We start from the raw sequence: 25516 nt of genomic DNA on the forward strand, positions 1-25516 counted from the left end.
GACAACCATCAGGTGTGATTCCCCCAAGCCCATGAGACGTTCTGGGGGAGGAAGGGGCACACCTTACAGTACAGTCCTTCTAGCCTAAACCTCAGACCCCCCCCCCCCCCCCCCCCCAAAAAAAAAAAAAAAAATTAAAAAAATAAAAAAAAACAATAAATAAAAAACACACATAAAAACAAACAAAAAAAAAACCCCCCCAAAAAAAACAAAAAACAAAACAAAACAAAAACAAAAAAAAAAAAAAGTGAACCAAAGATAGTCCATTTCAGTTTCAAGGCTCATGGGTCACGTTAAATTTATTGACATTCAAGGGAGGTAATCGTGTATATTTTTGGGACATTTTCCCCTGCTTTCCTATAGCGGGAGCTTGCCTACAGCGGGATTTTTCTGCTGGGACCAAAAGTCCCGCTATAGGCATGCTCTACTGTATTAAAAACAAGCAATGACAAAACTAATATTAAATTTTCTGTAAAACAAGACCATCACTGTTTTACTGAGGTTCAACTGTACAAATGTATAAAAACAAGGGTCATCTATTCTTTCTCTGCTCAATTAATGGCCAAAATTCCAATCATAAATTTAAGATGACTAACTCCAAAACTTCGAACTAATTTTAAAGCATAATATTTTTCCAAAATCATATATCAATAGACCAAAGCAGAAAAAAAAACATAGGCTACACAGACCATTTTCTTGAAATCCTGTTTCACTGAAGTGTATAAATGTTTACAATGTGTTTTGGCTCCTCTGTTTCTAAACTGATGACATCATGTTCATTTCTTATAGACCCAACATATAAATGAGCTCAACTTTGTATTTTCAACAAAAATGAAAAATGCTCTTTATATTGAAGTAAATGATAGTGCCATGAATTGGTAATCAGTGGATTCGAAATTGTTGTCCCAAGAGTTATTGATATTGATTACCTCGTCTTGACCATTTCTATTATCTTTTTCATGATTATTTCTTTTCTTTAAACACTATCTGCACATTTCAAATTCAATCCATTACCCACTTTTCGATAGCCATACTAGTGACTTTTCAACCAATCAGAATAAATATAACAATTTTTTGGGGAAGTATGTATGGTGACAGGACAGAACTGACCAAGCAAAGGCTAAACAAGAGAAAAGGGTGAGAGATAAACTGACCAGAACCAGATTTTGATAAACTATGCTCGTAGCATGACGGCATATAAGACATTTAAGGTGTGAATATGCCCGAAGTAAGATCAATGTTAAGAACCCATCAAGGCTAGAAAACACAAGATGTCATCCGTTTAACTTCAAACCCAAAGCACGAAATGTAGTATGTGTATTTCACTCTCTACAGAGGACTAAACTTACTTCATTGAAACCTACACTAATTCAAAGCTGTCTGGATGTCATGTTCATACATGCCTAAAATGAACATGAAAAGTGATCCAGTAAATAAACCAGCAGCATGTAGACCCAAGAACACACCCCAACGTTTTCCAGGCACCATGTAGATATGTGTCATTTCAGGAATCTGGAGAGAGCAAAAAAAAGATGTTTGTAAAATGTCATTGAAGATTGTGATGGTCATAAAACCTAAACCACATTGGATGGGTGAAAGATAGACTCCCATGAAATGTTTTAATGAAACTTGTTCGAAGAAAAGGAGGATCAATAACTGAGTGTGTGGCCATGCATATTGCTCCGCATGCCCTTAGGTTATATACGCACTTTTATTCACCATAGTGACTCAAGTTAAAAAACAGACATGAAATAGGGAAATTGCCTTTATTCATCCTCAGAGGAAATTTTTGTGGGCAAGCACAGACCTGTAAATGGTGGAAAAATGAAAAGTCTAACTTTTTCAAACTCAAATAATTGTGCAAAATAGCAATCATTCAATCCTACTTTGTTACCATAAGCAAACCTCTGGTTCCAATTATGATGAAAAAGCAGATGCATGAATCTGAAACTATCTGTACATAATCAGAGAGAGAAAGTCACCATTGCCGTCCTTGTCTTCCAAGAACATGTAAAATTTATTTTTAAAAACACCATTCTCAATGGCAGAACGATCAACAAAATCTTCTCGTATTTTTAAATTGAGGCAAACGGGATCCAAAAATCATAGGCCAGTTTCAACTCCAAAATGTAAACAAAAGGCCTATTCTGGTAACTTTCACTTCGCACAACCGCATTTTCATTTATCACAGTATAACTATATTAATCTAATGCAGGGTGTCCAGGTATCAGAGACCGTAAAAAATCCTATCAGCCCAAGGAAAAATCCTACCATAATTTTTCGCAATCAGACAATACAAATTGGCGCGAAGAGATGAATTTCAAGACCTTTACACTATCAACATGGTGATAGAGATGGTGATCTGATTGTTGTTGTAGTAGTGGTGGTAGGGATGGAGATGGTTGCTATAGTAGTGGTGGCAGGGATGGTGATGTGGTGGTTGTACTAGTAGTGTTGGTAGGGATGGTGGTGGTTGTAGTAGCAGTGGTAGAGATGGTGATGTGGTGTTGTTGTAGTAGTGGTGGTAGGGATAGTGATGTGGTGGTTGTTGTAGTAGTGGTGGTGGTAGGGATGGTGATGCGAAGGTGGTTGTTGCAGTAGTGGTGTCAGGGATGATGATGTGGTGGTTGTTATAGTAGTGGTGGTAGGGATGGTGATGTGATGGTTATCGTAAGTGGTGGTAGGGATGATGTGGTGACTGTTGCAGTAGTGGTAAGTATGGTGATGTGGTGCTTTTAGTAGTAGTGGACACACACCATCCAGCATCCTGACATTCCTACCTTGCCAATCATAAAAAAAAATAATTTTAAAATAAAAACAGTGACAGTAATCAGTAATGCTGAGTTGAAAAAAAAAATTTGTTTAAAGAGCAAAACTCAAAAACAGTTAGTCTGGCTTTCGTAGAGTCCTAAAAATAGCACAGATATTCCTCGACTTTGATGTCACTAGCTCAATTCTTGAGCAAGATTGCACATCGACAGTGCTTCGATCTGGAGCTGTTTTTGTTTTTGTTTTTAAGTGTTTTACGGCACTTGCAACACATTACGGTCATATCAGCGCCAGTAAAAAGGAAGAAAATGGGATAGTAAAAAGTTCTAGAATTACAATTAAAGTACAAAAGAAAAGGTAAGACAAAGGGGAACTGGTTCAAATAGGGAACAGATGTAGATTCCAAGAGCACACCGCCAAAGTACTTAGTTTGAGATCACAACACAAGCACAGGTCCCAACTTAGAGGAACACACTCAAATACAATGCATAACAGAGAGATGATTTACAAGGAAAAAAATATCATCTCCCAAAACTATAACTATACATTAGACTGCCTCCCTCCCAGCCAAGGAACTCCGGCAAGGATCAGGACAAAACTAAGTAATCTCATTCCAAGACAATGACAGGAAACAATTGGAAAACGGGTATGGGGGGATAGAAGACACAGCATGTACCTCCCTGCCCACTATGGGAGGTCAGGATCCCCACCCAGCGATCTGGAGCAGTGGCAGCTAAAAATAGCATAGTTGTGGCGGAGTGTTTGACTGATTTTAGAATGAAGGCAATTTTTTCACTGCAACAAGTGAAACAGTTCATAGCCCCGGGTTCACTCCCCACTGGTGTCCACCTCCCATCGACCCGGGTTCACTCCTAGAATCCATAACCTTTGGTTCCGCTTTCACTCCCCAGTCGTGTCCATCTCTTATAGCCTCGGGTTCACTCCTCACTGGTATCCATATTCGTGGTCCCATATTCACTCCCCACTGGTGTCCACCTCCCATGGTCTATGGTTCACTCCCTACTAGGGTCCGCCTCCATAGTCCTTGGTTCATTCCCCAGTGGTATCCATCTCTCATAACTCCAGGTTCACTCCTCACTGGTGTCCACCTTCCTTTCATAGCCCGGTACTAATGAACACAAATTGCTAACAATATAGCCTCCAATGTATGTCAGTATATTTTCATCTAATGTGGATAATAATAGAGTGACAGATGGTGCCATTATCTTATGTAAATGTTGAGGAACATCGAGTTGTAATCTTGATTTGATGCTTACAGGTGCGCCTTTGGGTGATACATTTTTTAAAGAAAAAAGAAAATTATAAGGCAATCCTTGCAATTTTGGCGACTACTAGTGACTAATACTAGGTACCACAAAGTGATTTTTAGTTTGAGAGCAACAAACAATCCATGTTGTTTTTTGAATAGTTCTCAAAAAACCATGAAAAGCAAACTTTAATTCAACAAAATCGGACAACAAACGAAAAAGTTATGGCTTTTCAAATTTATTCAAATTCAAATATTTGCAATTAATCCGAGAAACCACATTTATGGGCTCTTTTCAAGGTCATAGCAAAACAAAATCGGAAGAGATATCAATGAATGCAATACATTTTACAGAAATACATTACATCAATTTATATAAAAAATGGATCATTTCCCTCTAGCATGGACATTGACAAAGATATAGCTGATACAAATTCGGAAAAAATAACACTGGACTTAGAAAAAAAACAGAATTTTCATGAAAAGTAGGCAAAAGTGGCAAATTCACATGATCACAAAATTTAAATGGGATGCATGAGGGAGCTATAAATTTCATAAACAATTAACATAAAGATATTGTACATGCTGAATTTTTTTTGAGAAGATAATGATCATATATTTCTCACAATAGGTTGGACAATGTGATGCGAAAGCCAAAAACAAGAAAAAACCGCGTAATATGCAATTTACACTAAAATTTGAACATTCTCGGAAACAAAAACGCTATAAAAATTAAAGTAATAGAGATATAATACTCAAATAAAAACCATTATAAAGGCAATTGAAATCTCATTCTAATGCTACAATTAAAAGCAAGATACTACAAATATAATTTATGATATGACCAATTAAAAGAAGTTAGGTAAGAATAATATGTCGACGAAAGTAAGAAATATTACTTGTGAACTCGAAGAGCAAAATATTCTTAAAATTCTAAGTAATAGACATAGAGCATTCAAATAAACACCATGGTAAAGACAATCAACATATCTTTGTAATGCTACAATTAAAAGCAAGATACTACAAATATAATTTACGATATGACCAATTAAAAGAGGTTAGATAAGAATAATATGTCGACGAAAGTAAGAAAAATTACTTGCGAACTCGAAGAGCAAAATATTCTTAAAATTCTAAGTAATAGACATAGAGCATTCAAATAAACACCATGGTAAAGACAATCAACATATCTTTGTAATGCTACAATTAAAAGCAAGATACTACAAATATAATTTATGATATGACCAATTAAAAGAGGTTAGGTAAGAATAATATGTCGACGAAAGTAAGAAAAATTACTTGCGAACTCGAAGAGCCAAATATTCTTAAAATTCTAAGTAATAGACATAGAGCATTCAAATAAACACCATGGTAAAGACAATCAACATATCTTTGTAATGCTACAATTAAAAGCAAGATACTACAAATACCTTTTAAAATATGATCAAGTACAAGAGAGTTGGTTAGAATATTACATTGACAAAAGTAAGAAAAATATCCAGACAAAATTTCAATCATGTCATAAAATACAAAGTAATATAGACATAGTACATTCAAATAATCATCACCATTCTCAAGACAATTTACATGGCTCTCAAATATCAGAGAACTCTCTGAAATCAGTGGTTTGAAACATTAACAGTGATTCTAAAGAATAACCTTATCTGTATGAAGAATTGAGGTTGGTTTTTAGGTTTAAAATGCTTGCTTTGAAAGAGATTTCAACCACTTGTGTTATTATCTAGAGTACTTGGAGAATTCTGTATCAGCTGAATCATTCTGTATGAAACTGTTCATTGGTTTCTGACATTCTGTGGCAATGCTAACTACAATTAAAAGCAACATACTACAAATATATAATAAAACAAAGGAATTTTTAAGAGAAATTCCTTCGACCTCAGAAAACAATACTTGTCAATGCAATTATTAAGTCTCTACTAAATGACATACAACATAAAACACAGCATTCTATGGTGTAATAAGGAATAATAAACAATGGTATGAGTATGAGTGATACAGATGTTATGAATATAAATATGATCCCTAACTCTCATCAAGTTTAATTTTCTTTGGTAGCGGTGATGGTTCAAAATCTAAATGCTGACAGATGCGAAAATACAAACTGCTTAAATTACCACCATAATTAATTTGTTCAAGTAAAACAACTTTACGATATTTTAATTGACATCTAAGGTTTTCTAAAGCTTTAGGAGATGCTACAAGTCTATCTAATTCCTCTTTAGTAGATACAACACCCCCCTGCCCAATTATACTCTCTAAAATGGAAGTTTTATCCTGCATTTTCTTTAATTCTTTTCCTCTTTTAAGCCTCTTGCATTCCTGCATCCTCTCTATGATATCTTGCTGTACCCGTTGCTGTCTAATTTTACTCTGTAACTTAAGAGCAGGGGCATTTCTCCTAGCAGTAATCAATAAATTTGTAACTTGAGACGTCGTCTGTCGACCCAACCAAACAGATGTTTTGTTCCTCTTTAACATATTTAAAGTACTCCTGAGATGAAGAGAGGCATGCCTACGTTTGTATAGATCAAAATCAAAATCTCCAAATATTCTCTCCCCAACTAAATTTGTTAAAGGACTTGAGTTTAAAAGCATCTGGGTCTCTTGGTCCAATTCACCCCCATAAATGCCATCCTCTAGAAAGTCATCAAGCTGACGCTTAAGAACAATTTCAGACTCTTTTAAAATTTCAATGTACGTTGACTTCAACAAACTATTATCACATTTCATGGAGGAAGATATAACATCAGTCAAAACATGGTCATGATCATCATTGTTACAAAACGAATCATCAAATACAAATGACAGAGAAAATGAAATTTCGGATTTCCATTGATCTAAAAAGTCTTTCATCAATTTCACATACTTAGGAAATTGTCCATAAGGGACATCACTATTCATCAACCGCCAAAATGGGGTTGTGAAAAGTTTAGAAAACAAAGCAATGGCTGTGATCATTGAAATAAGTCCATCATCATTGAGATCGAGAAAAATACTCTGCAGCTTCAAATTTGAATGAGTAACATAGTCAGTAAGGAAAGATTTAATGTCATGATAATGAAATATAATGGCATATGCATTCTCAAACAAATTATTAAATCTGTTCGAGCGGAAACTCGTAAATTTCGACGATTTACCAATTGATGAACAAAAGGCAAGCCACTCCTCCCTACTCCCATTTTTTCATCACCTCTTGGTCCCAAAACATCTGATGTCAACCTGATAAGTCTAAAGGCTGCATTTTGTTCATCATTGGCAAATCGTTGAAAAGAAGAATTCAAATCTCTTCCAAATTTTCCCACCTCACTCTCAATTTTACTACAAGCATCCTCTGTCGCTTTCACCAAACCCAGAAGAAAGTGGGCGTTACAAAAAAGAAAATGTGTAGTACTGTCTTCACCAAGGATATCATTCTTATAAGCTGCTAACTTTTTACCATAACATTTCATCACAGATGCCCTGTCTGACATAATACATTTCATTTTAGTAATAATGGATTTAAATATGTTATCTTTACTTGAACTGTTGGTAGAAGAATAAATTTGGCTCATATCATCAAAAATTTCAATGGTTTTTTCTAGAAGGGTCTGGGCATTATCAGAAGCTACTTCAGAAAATCCTAAAGACAATGATAACTTATTATCTAAAACTATATGTCGCTCTATATAATGCTTTTTATCACGACTGGTGCCATCTGTGGCAAATGTAAAATGATCTGTTTTATTAATTTCATCGACAACATGATGATGAGCAATATGAGCTGCTTCACTGGCAAAATTAAGTACTGTGGATGCACAAGGCAACAAAGAAAGATCAAAATTACGTTTGAATAAATATTTAGAAACAATTTGAATAACTAAGCTACAATGTTGGGCAGCGACATTGGCTTCACCCATGAGTGACATACAGGTAAGTCTAACATCATCAGAAAACTGATTATATCTAGAATCTCTCAACTTAACATCATTGTGTTCAGCTTCTAACTCCAAAATACTGGTGGCAGTTATTCTAAAATCATCCAATTCTTTTTATATTTTGACTTTAACTGCTGCTCAGCCCTTTTCTCTTTTTTCAATAAATCCATTTTATGTTCCATGTCATCTCTCTCACTTTTAACAGAATCAATAATTTTATCTTTCTCCTCAAGCATAGCTTGAAATTGAGCAACTTTAAACAAAGGAATGGTTGTTGATTGAATTCCAACATTCTTACCTTTTTTTTTAACAATCACTTTTTCTTTTACAGATAAACACAATCTCTCCTTTAACATATCTCTCTCACCTTCCAATTCAGTAATTACATTCTTAAACTCATCACATTGTTTTCTTAAACTATCACAGTGCATCTTCAGTAGTTTCATTTCATGTACATAATTATGATTACATTCAACAACAGTAACAGGTAAAGACTTTGTAGTAGAAATAGTATTCGAAGTTCCACTGTCAAACAGTCGTCTGGCAAGAAGGTCAGCAAGTTTATCCGGCTTATGCTTTAGTTTTAACTTATCCTTTTTTGCTTTCACAAGCTGTTGTTTTACTTGTGATGGAGTTGGATTTGAATCACAGCAAAGGGCCTGAATCCATCTTATCAAAAATGAATCACCTAATCCTGTTTTGTTTTTAACAACTTCTAAGGAAAGAATAGTGTTTACAGTTGGTGTAAATCCAACAGGTGGAGAATATTTAGACACTTCATCGAGAAGAATAGATTTGTTAAGTCCAATGCTGGTCAGGTGATCGGGGACAATACTTTCCTGGGCAGACATGGATAAGAACTTAGCAAGTTCCTCAATGTTGTCGGGCAGACTATCATAAGACGAGACTGTCTTTTGAATCTTGTACTGTAACTGCGCTTCAGTTATTCTTTCATCCGGAAAAATCTTCATAAACCACGTCAAGACCTGTGGGAGAATTTAATGAAATAATATAAATATCACGGATAGGAGTTGAGTTAAAAGTAAACAAAATCAAAAGCATCTCACCATGAATCTTCGAAGATACATTTCAAAATATGATTAGTAGACTGTGCGAAGAAACAAATGCCAGTAAATAAATAGTGATAAAGATTTTATTCATGTGAATCGTAATATAAAAAGGGCAAAATCTGCTCCTGATACATGATAAAATCACATCACCAGAAATTTGAATGAAGATAAATATATGGTGTATGTCACTATCAGTGGATCAAGAAACATAAATAAACGATTACTCTGTGCATATCCCACATTGTCATGCAGTGACATGCTCTTTAAACCACTTACATTTTCCTTGGCAACAGACATCTAACACAAAGGGCATAAGATTCAAGTTATCACCAAGCAGCTTGTTGCATTAAATCATAGTCTTCGTGGCAGCCCTGTAGGACTCGAACCCACAATCAACATATTTGGTCAGGCTCAGAGCCTTAAGTCATACGATTACATCACAATAAATGATGCACAATCGAGTTCCAAAAAACTAACTTACAGGTTAAAAGGGTTTCACAAATGACAGGAGAGAAAAATACTACTTACCAAATTCCATGATGCATGTGCTTCTTCCCTTAAAGCTGACAGTTGAACCAAAACTTTGTTAGTCAAGGTCAATGCAGGCACTGTTGGTCTCCTTCCTCTACCCTCCATAAGAAAGATGCTTTTAAGAATGGTGTAACTTTCATCCTCTGTAGAGTAAAGCAAGCATAAAAGTGTTAGCCTAAAGATTAAGTTTGAAGTGGTTAGGTAAACAATTCATTCACTCCACTCAACAATGGTCAATGTTTAGATATTAAAGGTTTATGTGCTGACTAACGTGAAGCAACATTCCATAAATCCCAGACACGGTAGAAGCAAACAGTCAGGCTTCTATCGAAACAACATTTCTACTGGAGTTGGAGCCACAATGGATTGGTATTTTGAGCTTTGCCAGATCGCCTAATTGTCTATCACAATTTGGAGCTCATGATAACCAATGGATTAGCTAAACTAAAGGATTGTAGTAGTACATTAAAAAATTGTCCAGAGTTTCAATTCAACTTACTTAAACTGTCTAAACCAAAACGATTTGGATAAGATAAACATAAACAATAAACCAAAACAAGACACAAATTTACCAAGATAAATATACAGGATGCAACAATAACAAACATTTGTAAATAACACATTACAGAGAATAAAACAAATCTAAATGAGAAAGACAAGATAACTAAAATCCTCAGAAATGATCTTGTTTACATTACACACACTGGGAAACCCTCCATTATAAACTTAAGTTAAAAATAGAACTTGACCTAGATAAATTTAGAATGTCATTTTCCTATATTTCACAAGCACAGAGACAGTTAAATTGGTATAAAAAGATAAAGACTACAACCCATTATTACTAAATAACACCAAATGTATGTTTAATAACCAATAAGATTAATAAATGAAGGGTTAAAGTTCGTAGTCGTAAGGAAACCCCTGGCTGACTTGACTGATTTGTGGACAACAGAATTTAAATTTAAATATTTACAAAACTAGCTCAAACATTGATACAAATGAAAACCAAAATATTATATAGATATACTTACGTATAATTGTATTTGGAATTGTAATTGCTGGGTCCAATTGTCCGTCTTGAAGACAAACCGATGCATTGTTGACAGGAGTGTCACTGTCGGGTTGATGATCAGCCATAACGGCGGACAGCCGGCCTTTCGTCCAGTTGGAGTGGGGTCACATTTTTTAAGATTACCGGATCATGATAATCAGTACATCCTTAAAACCTATACAGGTTTTTAGAGCATATAATCAGGATTACATTGGTTCTTGTTTGAAATCATTATTTTCAAAAATGCCGGAATAAACATTCAAAAACCTAAGACGCTCGTGTTCACCCTACAGCTACGATCGCTCTACCGGGAGGAAGGAAATGAAAGAGGTATCCGGTTGTACAAAAACTCAATCCGATTCTAACGAAACAAACCGCATAAAAATCGGATCACTCATGATGGAGTAAACGAATTTAGAAAAATATAGGTAATTTGAAATTGACGCGACATGGCTTCAGAAATCGCATTTTGACGGAAATGACAAGCGACACATTTCAATAAAAATAACTATGCCATGTTCTGTTAATTCAATAAAAAATAAGTTCATTGTAAAGAGAATTTAATGACGGTTACATTGATGTAAGATTCACCAACGTAGCAGTGACGGGAAATTACAAAAATTGCATTTTAAAACATCGGATTTTGCCGTTTTACTCGTCCACCGACCGATTTGTCGCCGATAATTAAGGCCAGTTTGTGGTACCTACTAATACGGAGTCGATCATGGCTTGACGACGGGCTCCCCTGAATTCCTGAGCATCTGGGTTGAATCAACATCTTCCCTCTCTGTAGATCACTGACATGTTTTCAATATAATCCTGATTGAAACTATGCAAGGAATGGATAAGGGATGAGAAGGGATAAAAGAAAGTCATAATAAAGGAACATACTAACCAGATCAACCAATGCAATGTAAAGGAACATTCCAGCAACACCAGCAAAGATCCACATTGGAGCTTGTCCAACATTGCTTCCTACAAACATCCCAATCACCGCTCCCAAGTAACAGGTAAGAGCAGAGACAAAATTCAGTATGACAGCCCATTTTTTGCTCAGACCAGATTTCATCAATATCGCAAAGTCACCTGTTAAAAAACAAATAAAAAATAGTTTTATTACGTATAATGATTTTTTTTTAAAAAGAAAAAGAAAAGAAATAAGAACCAAGGAGTTCCAAATAGCTTGGTAAAGCACCAACTTCACAAGCAAAAGGATAAGTGTAAATCCTAGATGCATTCCGAAAGCTGGATCAATTCGACCCGGTGAAAAGCTTTGCTATAGACTAGCATTCTATCCAAAAGGAAGCTATCATTTGATATTGTCTGTTAAGCACAATTGAGACCTTGATAAACTCTCCACATGCCATATACCTCTGAAGGACCTACTTTAAAAATGAACTAATTATCAGGTCAAAGAGGCATGAAGCAGAAATATTTTGATTTCAGTGGAGTGAGGAGTAGCAGTTGATATGCTGTTAATTTGGTTGATACTCGTGCCAAAAGAGTTTGTAAAAAATGATTTACATATAAAGTGCATTTCATGGTTTAATCACTCTCCATGTGCTTTACAATGCTCACTTTATTCTCAATCTTGGTAAGGCAAAGCAAAACTAGATTTCCATTTCATACAAGTAAACTGTTAGACAAGACACCTTATTTTTTTCAGTAAGCTTTATGTGCTCAAAAGGCTATTCAAGGCAACAGCAACACTTAACATATAGGATGAAATGCGATGCCTCTAAGACCTATTACTTTTTTTTTTCATAAAAGACAATAATATATATTATTGGCAAGGTACTCATTTCACAGCCATCTACAGTATTGGAATGTGAATAAAGACCAGATTCGAATAATGTGCATTGAAATGCCTTACTGAAGTGCCAGGGTTTGGCAATCAATGTCACATATCATTTTATTGACCACCCTCAACATCCTTGACTTTGTTGCATGACAAGAATCACACTACAATATTATCAGATCTGGATTGTCTAAAATAATTTTGAAATTGCTGACTTCACTTCAGGCTATTTGTCTACTAACTTGAACACAAGGTACATTTAAATCATTGCAGGTATAGAGTTATGGCCTGTAAAATCTCAATGATGCAAGATTTTGGGCCTTTTTCGGAAAGCTGTACTTTATTTTATTATTTCTATAGATAAATTAAAGTTGGTATTTATATTTAGAGGATGCAGATCCTAGCTTTGTTAAAGAATTCTTTCTTTATATAAATTATGTGCATAACTTTCACGGCAATATTGTTTGGACGGTACTTTTTGTGCACTTTTCGTTACCATTTAATTGAAAGTACACTCGAAATAAAAAAGTAAACAAGTGGTCAATATTCATCTCTTTTTCAATTTCGTATCAATCGGGAAGGCTAAAAGTGAGAGCCAATAAAACATCAAACCTGTCAGGTATATATGTCTGATGCATCTGCAAGCGTCATAGCTCATTGGACATTTGTCCAACGCTTCGTTAAAGAGTTAAGGACAGGTAGTTTTAAAATGCTTTAAACCACCACGACCAAGTGATAGCATAAAACACTTGCTTAAAACAACCATAACATTTTGCCAGCAATTAATGAATATAAAGACATTTGAAAATATTTTAGGAATACAATAATCCTGACCTTACACTATCTAAATTCATAACCACCTTGTGCATTTTGAAAAAGAATTATTCACCACGGTAATGAAAACAATACATGAATGAAACAAAAGAAAGGGTTGAAACTTGAATAAAATATCTTAACCTAGGAAATAATATAAGCCTATCAAATCTTAGTTTTGCGGTATTCTGGATTCCCACTCAAAACTTGTAAAATATTTCAACCCGGTTGCCCAGATTGACAAAAAATGGTCAACAACACACTAAAATAAATAAAGAATTGCAACATAGGTCTTTGGATTTCTCAGTCAATACTGATCTACCAGTGAGCCAAATCCATGGGTGCCAGCAGGAAGAAGTGCTGAAACCTGAATCAAAATCTCGACACTTTGAGAAACCTGAAAATGTTCCTACTGAAAATGCGGCCTAAACTTTACTCTTATTTCATCACCGTTTTTATACCATTATCAAATGATTACACAGGAAACATATTGACACAATGAGGAGATTAATTTGATTTTAAAACCAACTTATAATACAAAGTGAAATACTCACAGTGCGGTTGTCTCTCTCTCTAGGGGAGCCAAAGAACACAGAGAGACAGAGAGTACCAAAGGTACTCCCTCAACATTTTTTGAAAAGGTGGCTGAATGATGTTTTCTAATTTTTACCAATGCTATTAGGTTATTTTACTCAAAACGCTGAAACTGGAGGTATTTGACTTCGAGATATCGCGAAACCGGAATTCCAACATGAACTGGAAAACTGGCACCCATGGCCAAATCCAAATATGTCAATTTAAGTAATATTTTACAGAGGCTCCTACCCCCAATAGCCCCAAAGAGGAATCAGAATACATAAAAAGAGGAATTTGAGACCAAAAAGTGGAATCAATTTACTGATATTGACTAACAACAAATGCGCATGCCGGCACACACACACACATAAATAAACAGGGTTAAAACTAAATAGGGACAGAAACTGACTTTACTCAATAATACTACCGATTGGAGCCAACAAAAAATATTACCCAGGTCATTACCTCACATATTGGAGCCAACATAATAATAATACTTCGGCCATTGACCACCTCCCCTCCCTAAAATATACTATTATCTGACATCAACTGCACACACTATGAAGGGACTAATCAGACACACAAAATGTGTGTTCAATGACATTGAACGTATGATGAGGAAATGCGCCATAATTCACATTTTTTTTAAGTTACAGAATTTTTTAATTATAAGTTTCCTCAGTTGAAAAGCAGAATGTTTGCTGTGAATGCGGAATCGCAGAATGAAGACTAATAAGCAGAATGATTCGTCGAAAAGCGAAAGGGTATGAGCTTCTGACTACACAATAACCTTTGAATCACTTGTTAGTTTTTGTTGTTTATATATTTCAATAATTTCAACTATATATAGATTTTTTTTTTTTTCTTTTTACTGTGAACAATTTTTTATTTCAACTTACCGATTTCATGGGGAAATTCATGGCAAAAGACAGCTATAGATGTACTAATGCCTACAGTTGTTGAAGCTGAGTAGGCAGCTCCCATGGCCAAACCATCACATAGATTGTGAAACATATCACCCAGGACAATCATTAGTGCTAAAGGAGTAAGTTTGGGACAAAATCCCTCACTACTGGGAACACTAGATGGAGGAGTAAACGATGAAAATTATTAAATTAAAAATCAAAACCATTCTCTGGGGGCACAAGAAAGAAGAGTTAAAATAGAAATGATTAAAAGTAAAAAACTCCACAAAGCCTTTAGATTATTTGTCATTAGTAATTGTGACTCTCCAATCATCTGTATTCTTCAAGAAATTGGCATCTATCAATACACTATTTGAGGCTTCTTAGAAATGTCATCCATTCACTTCTTACTAACGAAAGAGTGAAAATATAGAGGCTTCGGATGGGAGCAATACAGACAATGGACGTTTCGGGTACAAACCCTTCATCAGCAGAAGAATAAACTAATTAACTAATTAACTTCCTCTCCATTTTCACTCTTTCGATAGTATTGTCACGATCTCAGGCTTCGGGCAGCCTCCAGCATTCTCTACCTTTAACTCCTTGTACGCCTTCTCCCTACTGATTTGGGAATTTTTTTGTCCTCTTAGCAATGCTTTATTCAGCTTTATACAATTTATTAAATTCAAAACCAAAATGCCGAGAACTGTTCTGTTTGAATTTATTACACTTTATGTATGAAATTACACAGACTATCATCAATAAAATTATATAAAGTTGACTCAAAAATCTATTTATTTAGACTTCAAATTCAATCTTCAGCATCTGATTCACCCAGACATAATGCCCACAATTAGATAAGCATTCTATTTCCAGATATTAGAGAGAAAACAAGATTTAAAAGGTAATCAGAGATGGGTGCTCTAACCCAAGAAAAAGCTAAATTCTAAAACAACTGGAGAGCTGTACTCCACCAACCCTAATTTTCAAAACTGTGATAGGAAAAGAAAAATTCGAACCTATCACCATCATCTCCTTTTACTTCCTGCTCGCTAATCATATGAGGCCAGTGATGGGATTTTCCATTTCCCTCTGGCAAGGTGGGTGACAATTCAGTGATGGCTGTGTTGTTTGATGCCGAGTGGGAGATAAATTTGACATCCTCTGGATATACAGAAAATATATAAATCATTAATAGCAATACAAAACTGAAATTTTAAAAATAGACCTGTAAACTTAAGTAGAAAGACTAAGGAAAGAAATTACTTAAAAAACAAAGATCTTGGAATCAACAAAATAATGGATAAAGGATTAAGAAGAGCAATGAGGCAATTTACTCAAACATTATACCACTCAACGCTGATGTGAAACTAGCAGACTGGCATTAAATAATTTCAGGGCATATAGCAGGGTAATAATTTGATTTTGTAGGGATAGACTGGCATAATGCGCCATGATAATACCAATGAACAAAAATGATTGAAAACAGCTTCTAGAAGCTTAGTATCACTATGATAATAGCAAATCACTCACTCGCTCTTACTCTCTCATCAACCCCTACACTGCTACCTACATCATAAATCTTGAAGTGAAAGTGGTGCACCAAAATTCAGACATGACAATGACCTTACCAATTTCCTTAACTTTTAAAACATATTTAACTCACCAACACATACAAAAGATTCTTATAAGTATGTTTATATTCCTCGGTTATCACAGTGTACCTTGGCTACAATGGGACTGGAGGTGAATGTTTGTTATAACCGAGGTTTCCAAGGTTTTGTTGAATCCCGGTGTCACTTTTGACATTAGTATATAATGGATATAACCTTGCAGTACTTGAAGTTGGAACAAGGACTCCAGAAAGGGTCAGGACAAAACCAAGCAATCCCATTCCAAGACAAAGACAAAAAGCAACACGGAAAACAGATAGAGGGGGATAGAAGACACAGCAAAAAAAGCCCTCGTATTTACCATGGGAGGTCAAGGGACCCCATCCAGATTACCATTTTGACAAGCTGTAGTGGATTCAGAGTAATGAGAGAAGAAATGGTAAAGCCTTAGTCAAAGCCCTGTGGACAGCTTGTAGATAAATTATGGTGAATGAATTGATTTAAATTTTGTAAAAAATAATTGTTGTACAGAGAAAATTTCAATTATTTTTTTTCTTCCTCAAGATTAAGTTCTTACCTAAAGGTTCTGTATGGGAATGATTCATGTGGATTTTCGCCGCCTAGAAATAAATAAAAAAGGACTAGGGTTAAAGAACTTATAACAATGAATATATTAATATCGATCATCATAATTTATCAAATGGAATTAATCATAAGTACATTTATTTTCTTCTCCAGAATAACTAATTTAAAAACAAATATAATTGATTATTATATAATGAAATCATTTTCTAAAACAATTAAACATCCCACACTCAATTTGGGGGCCTGGATAGCTCAATTAACCAATAGATATTTGACCAATCAAAACGCGGTATTTGTGACAAACAATAGGATGAAGGAAATTTACATTACTCTCTTGCCCTTTGTCATTTTTTATTTTTTGACTGCTACTGTGTGATAAGAAATAACTAGATTTGCACGCTCAAACTGTAAAGGTTAATAAAAGTTACATATAATTTTCTGTGATGTTATAATTGATCAGGCATGTAAAACTAGTGATTTTACTTAAATGCATACCATTGGTGGTAACACCATTTGCTTGGTTTTCGTTTAACTGCTATTGTTTTCATTCGGACAGCTGTCTGAGGGGAATGGTTATATACCTTTCCACTAGGTGTTGACTACTCGAGTGCGCTCCACCCAATCAAAAGCAATTTGACATGTTTTGATCCAAAGTTGAGATGGGGTTTTTTTTTTCTCTCTCCTGAACTCTGTCCATAATTGGAATTGATTGATTACTGGATCTGTCAGATCTGATGGAAAGTAGTTTGCAATTGACTAAACCTCTTATCTGAAGGACAGTCATCGATTGTTACCCTTCAACGCTACAAAAACTAAGATATACTCCAAGCCTCATAGCCCTGAAGGACTAAATTTCCAATAATCACTACTTACAGTTTTCTAATTCACTTCTTTTTGATATGAGGAAATAATGGGATACTGGAAAATGTCAAAAATAATTTTGTCTGACATTCCTTCATACACTTTTTTAGATATTCAAAATCACACAGGATACAACAAGGATAGAGACAAAAAGTGTTGTATTTCTTTTTTCTTTCATAAATATATATATGACATATTATCATAGGATCACAAAACAATATTCAGCTTATAAATCCTGTTTATACATTTGATAGTAGCTTAAATATGAAATATTTTGAAACCAGTCATGAAATATATTCTATGCTAAATTTAGATGGTTTTGAGTTAAAACATCGGTTATCTTTTGGGTTTTATTTTCCTTTTCTTATTTGATATTTTGCTTCTAAGAAGATAACTGAATGAAATAAAAGCACAAGCAATTCAGAATGAATGCAGAATTATCAATTTTCATTCCTTTTAAAAATGCAATCCTAGGACTTTGACCAGTCTCAGACACCAGTTTATGTGTTATTGCTTCAGTTCATCATTTCACATTTCTTTATTCAAAATTCAATATGGTATAGTGATATAGCACTTAGCTATAGCCTGCAGATCCCAGGTTTGAGACCTGCTTTGGGTGGTAGAAAGTTGAGTCCCTGGATGAGACTACCATCATTCTTAGATGTAAAATGAGTACCAGGCGGATAATAGCATTGTTATGACAAAAAAAAATGCAATGGTGCTTTTCAGGCATTATGCTGCATTCTTGAGTGCTGTTTGGAATCCATTATAAAGGGCGTAGAGAATATTTAATGCATTACATAAAAGCTTGTATTATTAGTCTGAAGTATTGCATGAATTTTATTGTCATTAAATTAAAATCAAAACAAGATGTGTGCATCTGTATTCTTGTGCAATACTATTATATTGGCACTTGATTTTTTTTACTTTAGTTTGTTAAATGGCACTGTTTACGAGCAAAACAATGACAATACACATTGGAGAGTGAAAGCGTAACTGGTAAACCCATTGTAAACAGGAGAAATACACATTCTAACGTTGTTGAGCTGCGTCTTTCCTCAGGCACTGGTCTGCACGTTGCACTGTTATGTATTCAAGGGTCTCACCATGCCCCTTATTTTCGCCATCTTGAAAACCCCGGAATAATGACATAATTTTCCGTTCCCGGGCGATGTCGTTATCCAGGGGTTGCATTATCTTCTTTTTCATTAACTCCTTCCCCCCCCCCCCTCCCCCGTCAAAAAAAAAACAATAAACAAACAACTCTAAACTAAAAAATATATTTTTATATATATATATATATATATATATTATATATATATATATATATATATATATATATATATTATAATTATAATATATATATAAAAAAAATAAAACAAAACAACAAAAAAAACATACACCGTTTCCATCTCTTTTTGAAGCTGATCTTGACAACAAGATTGCAAATGCCCTTTCAAGGGCAAAGAATCCGTAAAGACCAATGAGAGCCACAAGTCCTTTCATAAGTGCATCCATATGTTCATCAGCATGATCACCATGTTCCTCATTGTGATCACCATGACTGCCATGATCATGCCCACCATGATCATGCCCACCATGATCATGCCCATCATGTCCATGCCCATGTGCGTGGTCATGAGGTGGCATTAAAGCCTAGAAATTGAAAAACAGTTTTATATATCTATCATCAGTTTCTTGTGTAAAAAATGATTGCACATGCAACAAAAGAATCAGTATATAAATATAAACAGCTCTGACGCTTAGAGAAGGTCACTAATCTAGCCGCATTATTTTTAACTTTCCTCATTCTATCGATTATACAACTTGGAGCGCCTAAGAGCATAGCATTGCGGAAATCAAGTCAGCTCATTAGGAGTGAATTTACTAAAACATTTTGTAGAATCAGTATTGATCAACTTTTTTTATTTTGCCAATGTTTCTTAAACGAAAATGAACAGATTGGCAGGCTTTTGTGACATGTGTCATGAAAATGAACAGATTGGCAGGCTTTTGTGACATGTGTCATGAAAATGAACAGATTGGCAGGCTTTTGTGACATGTGTTTTCATGGAAATATCAGAATCCAAATAAATCCTAAATTTCAGACAGAGACAGTATTACTAAAATGTAAGTGAGCTTTTCCGATATCTCAACATGTTACTACATTTATGTTGTGTCTTTGATTCATATACCTTCACTTCAAGTTTTGAAAAAAAAAAAACAAAAAAAAAAAACAAAACACATTGATACCATACCCAAAAAGACAATTTGAGCTCTTAAACTAAAGTTGTTATGACTTTGTCATTTCATGTGGCTTTTGTCAAGAATCTTCTGAATAAAAATTCTGCATTTACTAATCACGAAAATGATCTTTAAAAAGTCTGAAAACATTGTTTAAATGTGTAATTTATGCACTCTGCTGAGGCAAGCCAAGATAAATTTATTCTTTAGATATTTACACTTAATATGTGAATTTTTAATCTCAAAAAAGTAAATAAATCTCAAAAACTGAAAAGTAATATCAGGTTCATTAGCCAGCAGTGTTTCAAAGTTAAAGAAATCATTGTTCAATATTCAAAGATAATTACAATGAGAATTTCAAAGATATTTAAGCATGAAATGAAAATATTTTGTCACTTACATGAGGCAAAAGGTGTAATAGAGCATCACCAGCCATTGACCCAGCTCCCAAAGCCATCAAAAACTGAATGACCTGTTCATAAACCGACCTGGATCTCTTGGGAATACATAAAATACCCCAAACTGCACACAGACTAATAACAGTTACAGAAAGCATCAAGTAGAACCACACTGTGAAAATATAATGAAGAATAGAGGGTGAGGGTGGGAGAGGGAAGGGTAAAAGTGTGAATGCGTATCAAGCTATAAAAAAGGAAAATAACTACTAAAAGACTGTATTAACCATGATGTAAATCCTTAAACAAGTATATATGTTAATATATATATAAGTATTGATATGAAAAGTCTGTACAGGGATTCATAACTTTATCCCTTTAATTATATTTTAATTACAGACGACTTCAAACTTTGATACCCCGATTCAACAATGAAATTGACGATTAAAGAAGGGGGAGTGTGGGGAAGGTGCTTTTAAAAACTCTTGTCATTTTCCCATCCATTACAATCTGTGTCTGTTACTGACACTATCATGGTCCAAATCAGAGTTTGTTTTTTGTTTTTAAATAGTCTGTCATACCTGCCTACTTGAAAATTTCAAATTCAGTAAGAAATACAAAATTCATCAGTAATTAATGGTCAAATTTCAGTAATACTAAAGCAAACAAAAATAATGATAGATACACCCTATTTTATATGTAAAATAAACTTACCATGTTATATAGGCCTACTACTTATGCAGGTCAAGCCTCAATCAAAGTCCATTTTCCACAGCATGGCAAAATATTCAAAAGAAATCAAGTCCAGTGAATAAGTAAAAACTACATCTGCTACAAATTCTACACATTATATATAGATTTTTTTTATTGTAGCATGCGGTAAATAATGAAAAAAAATAATTATTTCTTAATTTAACGTTGCGACTATTTGTATCAGTTATATTTCTTCTATTTCCGTAAGTCCGTAATTGTCCTAACACTTCCCTAACAATTACGGGCGGTCCGTAATAATAGGCAGGTATGGTCTGTGCATGATGTCAAACGGTAAAAGTGGCAGGTCTGTCTATGGTACTATGACATGTAAAATGCAAACACTGCCTTTAAAATGAGAGTATAAGCTTATTAATCCTTACCGAGACCCATGTTGCGGTCTTCATCCTTTTCTTCCCCATGGTCATGTGAATGATCATGACCTATCTCACATGCTCCACTCATCAAGTTATTGATCAAGGCTGGGCATAAGTACAAAAACTCAGTTAATGTCAAATACTCTAGTCCGCTCAAACTAAAGTCTGACAGCAAAACATCCATGGAAGAACACTGAAATTGTACACAAAATGAAGGCAATATTTATATGTGATTGGTGTAGACAGCACTCATTGATTGAGAATCCTATTGGTATTTTTCAGCCAACTGGTCTACTAAGTAGTGAGTGAGCAGCTTGGTTTGCTAAATTCCGTGGACATATTTTCCATCAGTCAAGCATGAAAAAAATGTCTTTCAGGCAGTGTAGCTTTGTTAGGGTTTTTTTTTTTTGTTTTTTTTTTTAGCCTAGACATATAAGAAACAAAGATTATCAAGTTCCATTCATTGACTAAAAATAGTTTTCTCTCTACAACACTTTTATAACTGAAAGTATGAATTCATACTTTTGTTGTGGCTATAGTGGATATGTAAATTAAAATATTTACCCTTCATGCTATATGCATCAAATATTCTAAGACAGCTTGTCTACATTCAATTATCCCCAACACTGATTTAAAATTCTACCTCTCAAATTATTTTAATAACTTTGTCCTACATTACCTCAAAACTTAGGTTGGCTTAGAATCCATCAATCTGTCAGTGATATAGTGGTTTTCACCCATTATTTCAACAGATTACCTATGTAATAGACAATTGAGCTATATAGTACAGCTATGTGGCCTATTGGTATAACAAACCGTCTTCAGATCGGAAGGTCCAGGGTTCAAGTCCAGCTCTAAGCGACACATAGTTGAGTCCTTGGAAAAGGTTCTTTACTCATTCTCTCATCGTACTATGGTGTAAAATTAATCCTGGCCGTTAATAACGTTGTCTGTCAGAAAAAATTGTAACATCTCCTAACAGGCATGAATGAGACCATGCTTATAAGCAGTGATGGACATTGTGAGTGCCATAAATTTAAGATACAGTCCAAGGCGGTTTATTGAGACTGCTCAGTACCCAGCAAATCGTCCCAATTAAGTGAGATCCCAATTAAACGGTGCCCATGAAAATGAGCATCACTCTGCCTTTATCCAGATTTGTGATTGGCATTAAATTTTTTTAAAATAATTTTTTTTATGTTTAGTTTCTTCCCCGTTTTTTCTTCTTTTTTTCAATTTTTTAAACCATATTTATCATTGAGACTAATTTGACGTCTATTTGGTGTAACTTCAGCGGCCACTTGGCTGCTTTTCTGATCTGCAAACTTTGTCAGAGGGGTCAGAGTTCACCCATGACGATGAACATGATGGTAGTTGATGACACGTGACAAGGGATACAGGTAAATTTTATTGTTCATATCTCTGTGGTGACAATGATGAAAGGTTTGACCACACACCCGATTGGTTGTCTCGATAGACTAATTTGCATTTATGAACCATTTTTTTAAATGATTGAAGAAAATGAAAAAGCTCTTTTATGGGGATGGTCATTGTCAAATTTTGTCCCCATTAAGCGACAGGCCGTTCCAATTAAGCAGCTGGGAATTGGAAAGGATGCGACTTTCTATATAGAAAAAAATTTGGTTCCCGTGGAATTATCCCATAAAGCAGCACCCAAAAGACTAGCTTGGACTGTACTACAAACGTGATAGATATGAGAGGGTGGGGAAACCTCAGAGTGGAAGTGGAACTGGGACTCCCTGCCCTGTATTCTGTTTATGTGGGTACTTAAGTCGTGGATGGCTGTTGCAACAGTCTTCAACCTGTTTATTTCTGGAATCATTTGTCATGGTAGAATTTAAGTAGCCTATAAAATAAAATAAAAATATATTTATCATTGTGTAAGTTAGACTAATGTATGTGAGCAAAGTGCCTAACCCTAGAACTCGATAAATAGTAAATCAGTTGAAATAAAATTTAATCATAAGAGAAGAGGGCAAGATAGGCGTTTACAATTTCTTACCTGACTGGTATTATTGGCAACTTGCCTCCTATGCCGATGGTCGTGGTTGTGGTCATGGCCATCATGATCTCCATGGTTGTGTCCATCATGATCACTATGATGATGGCCGTGTCCATCATGATCCCCATGATCATGTCCATCATGATCCCCATGATCGTGTCCATCATGATCCCCATGATCGTGTCCATCATGATCCCCATGATCGTGTCCGTTATGATCCCCATGGTCGTGATACATCTCTCCAAGACCCATTTTGACAACAATTGTCTTTAAATCGTCTAACTGAATGGTTTCCTCATCCCCGAATCTCTCGAATAACTGCTGCGTATGGTAAAATGACTCGGATCTTAAAATATCGACGTGATCATCCCTCTTTGATCGAACATTTCCATCTTTCCGCATGGCATGGTTTAAATTCATGCAACACACAAACATTAAGATTCCTGTCACAATGTACATCTTAACAGGTTGTGTCATTCAAGATTGTAAATGAAAATGATTAAAAACTTTACTCAACTGTCAGACTTCTATTGAGAGTGAATAAATGAAATCTGAATGTATCGTCTGCTAGGTATTGACATTGACCAAGATGTCTGCACAATCCAACGTCGTTTAACTTTGAGAATTTGAGTTTAAAATATAGATTTGTTTTTCTCCTCAATTGGCATATAGACGTCTAACTGCGTTCAATTTGATGTTGAATATATTTTTTCACGTGTTTTTAACAATGTTTTGATAAAATTCAAATTCTCACGTGGAAAAATCTATGATTAGAAGCAAGTCACTCTGGTGTCGTGTGCAGTGCAAGTCACGTCTGCAAAACTTCACATCAAAATGGCCTCCTACTTCATTTGCCACGCCGCTTTTATGCCGTATGCCAGATCGAGGCTCTCTAATAGGATTGTCCCTGTCTAAAAAAATAATGGCGTAGGATTGTCGTTATTTGTTTATGGCAGTGTCTAGGTCGAAGTGCCCTTAATGCAGGTTGCATAACCCAATATAGTATGGGCTCATTGTTATACACTGTAATAGAAATATCATGGGCAATGTGTTAGAGCGGCGGTCAAATCCTAGCGAAGAAAGAAAAAAAAACACGAACGGTCGGGTGTATCGATGTGAGAGGAACACACACACACACACACACACACACAGACACAGACACACATAATATATATATAATATATATATATATATATATATATATATATATATATATATATATTATATATATATATATATATAAGGACAAGCTGGTGATTTTTAAGGGTAGTTAAAATATCTACGATGTTATTATCCCTGAAAACTACGATTTTATGTTCCTATGTAGGCAAGGTTTGCTATGATAAGTATCAGTTTATTTAATCTTAGGCTTTCGCCAATAATTCATACGATTTGGTGACAACATGCATGAAAGTGAGGGGGGGGGGAAGGTAAATGGAACCAAAGAATAAAATGATACCATTAACAACCACAAAAATACAAGTGTAATACCACCAATATTTACAATAACAATAATAATAATGATAATAATAATAATAATAATAATAATAATAATAATAATAATAATAATAATAATAATAATAATAATAATAATAATAATAATGATGATGATAATAATAATAATAATAATAATAGTAATAATAATAAATAATAATAATAATAATAATAATAATAATAATAATAATAATATAATAATAATAATAATAACAACAACAACAACAACAACAACAACAACAACAACAACAAAATAATAATAATAATAATAATAATAATAATAATAATAATAATAATAATAATAATAAATAATAATAATAATAATAATAATAATAATAATAATAATAATAATAATGATAATAATAATAATAATATTGTGGGACTCGGTGAGAGGGTGCGTGAAAACGATAGTTGAACAAACAAGGAAAAATAGGCTGTCAAGAAAAGAAAAGTCGACAG

General features: G+C 34.5%; 2 protein-coding genes across 2 annotated transcripts; both read right to left on the reverse strand.

Moving 5' to 3' along the window:
* Positions 1-266: 266 nt before the first annotated feature.
* Positions 267-24538, reverse strand: LOC144980492 (metal cation symporter ZIP14-like). The gene is made up of 9 exons (XM_078928109.1): positions 23564-24538; positions 21547-21733; positions 20419-20588; positions 19176-19430; positions 16906-16948; positions 15735-15879; positions 14710-14891; positions 11519-11709; positions 267-1512 (listed from the first exon to the last, which is right to left on the reverse strand). The coding sequence occupies exons 1-9, from the start codon at positions 24038-24040 to the stop codon at positions 1366-1368; spliced, it is 1797 nt and encodes a 598-aa protein (XP_078784235.1). The 5' UTR covers positions 24041-24538; the 3' UTR covers positions 267-1365.
* LOC144980497 (uncharacterized) lies at positions 6358-10851 on the reverse strand. Its single transcript, XM_078928123.1, has 3 exons — positions 10604-10851; positions 9570-9715; positions 6358-8957 (listed from the first exon to the last, which is right to left on the reverse strand). The coding sequence occupies exons 1-3, from the start codon at positions 10707-10709 to the stop codon at positions 8061-8063; spliced, it is 1149 nt and encodes a 382-aa protein (XP_078784249.1). The 5' UTR covers positions 10710-10851; the 3' UTR covers positions 6358-8060.
* Positions 24539-25516: the final 978 nt, after the last annotated feature.

Source organism: Berghia stephanieae, chromosome 1 (genome assembly GCF_034508935.2).
Source record: "Berghia stephanieae isolate SIO BIC M18660-M18661 chromosome 1, UCSD_Bste_1.3, whole genome shotgun sequence".
Classification (NCBI taxonomy): Eukaryota; Metazoa; Mollusca; class Gastropoda; order Nudibranchia; family Aeolidiidae; genus Berghia; species Berghia stephanieae.

Bases quoted from the DNA above. Each gene is read 5' to 3' on its own strand.
- LOC144980497 (XM_078928123.1), bottom strand. From the start codon at position 10,709: ATGGCTGATCATCAACCCGACAGTGACACTCCTGTCAACAATGCATCG. The intron at 9,716-10,603 runs GTAAGTATATCT...TTTACTCTACAG, and splicing joins AATTCCAAATACAATTATAC to AGGATGAAAGTTACACCATT. The intron at 8,958-9,569 runs GTAAGTAGTATT...ATTCTCCCACAG, and splicing joins CACATGCATCATGGAATTTG to GTCTTGACGTGGTTTATGAA.
- LOC144980492 (XM_078928109.1), bottom strand. From the start codon at position 24,040: ATGACACAACCTGTTAAGATGTACATTGTGACAGGAATCTTAATGTTT. The intron at 14,892-15,734 runs GTTCGAATTTTT...TCCTCCATCTAG, and splicing joins AAAGGAGATGATGGTGATAG to TGTTCCCAGTAGTGAGGGAT. The intron at 11,710-14,709 runs GTAAGTTGAAAT...GTTTTTTAACAG, and splicing joins TGAATTTCCCCATGAAATCG to GTGACTTTGCGATATTGATG.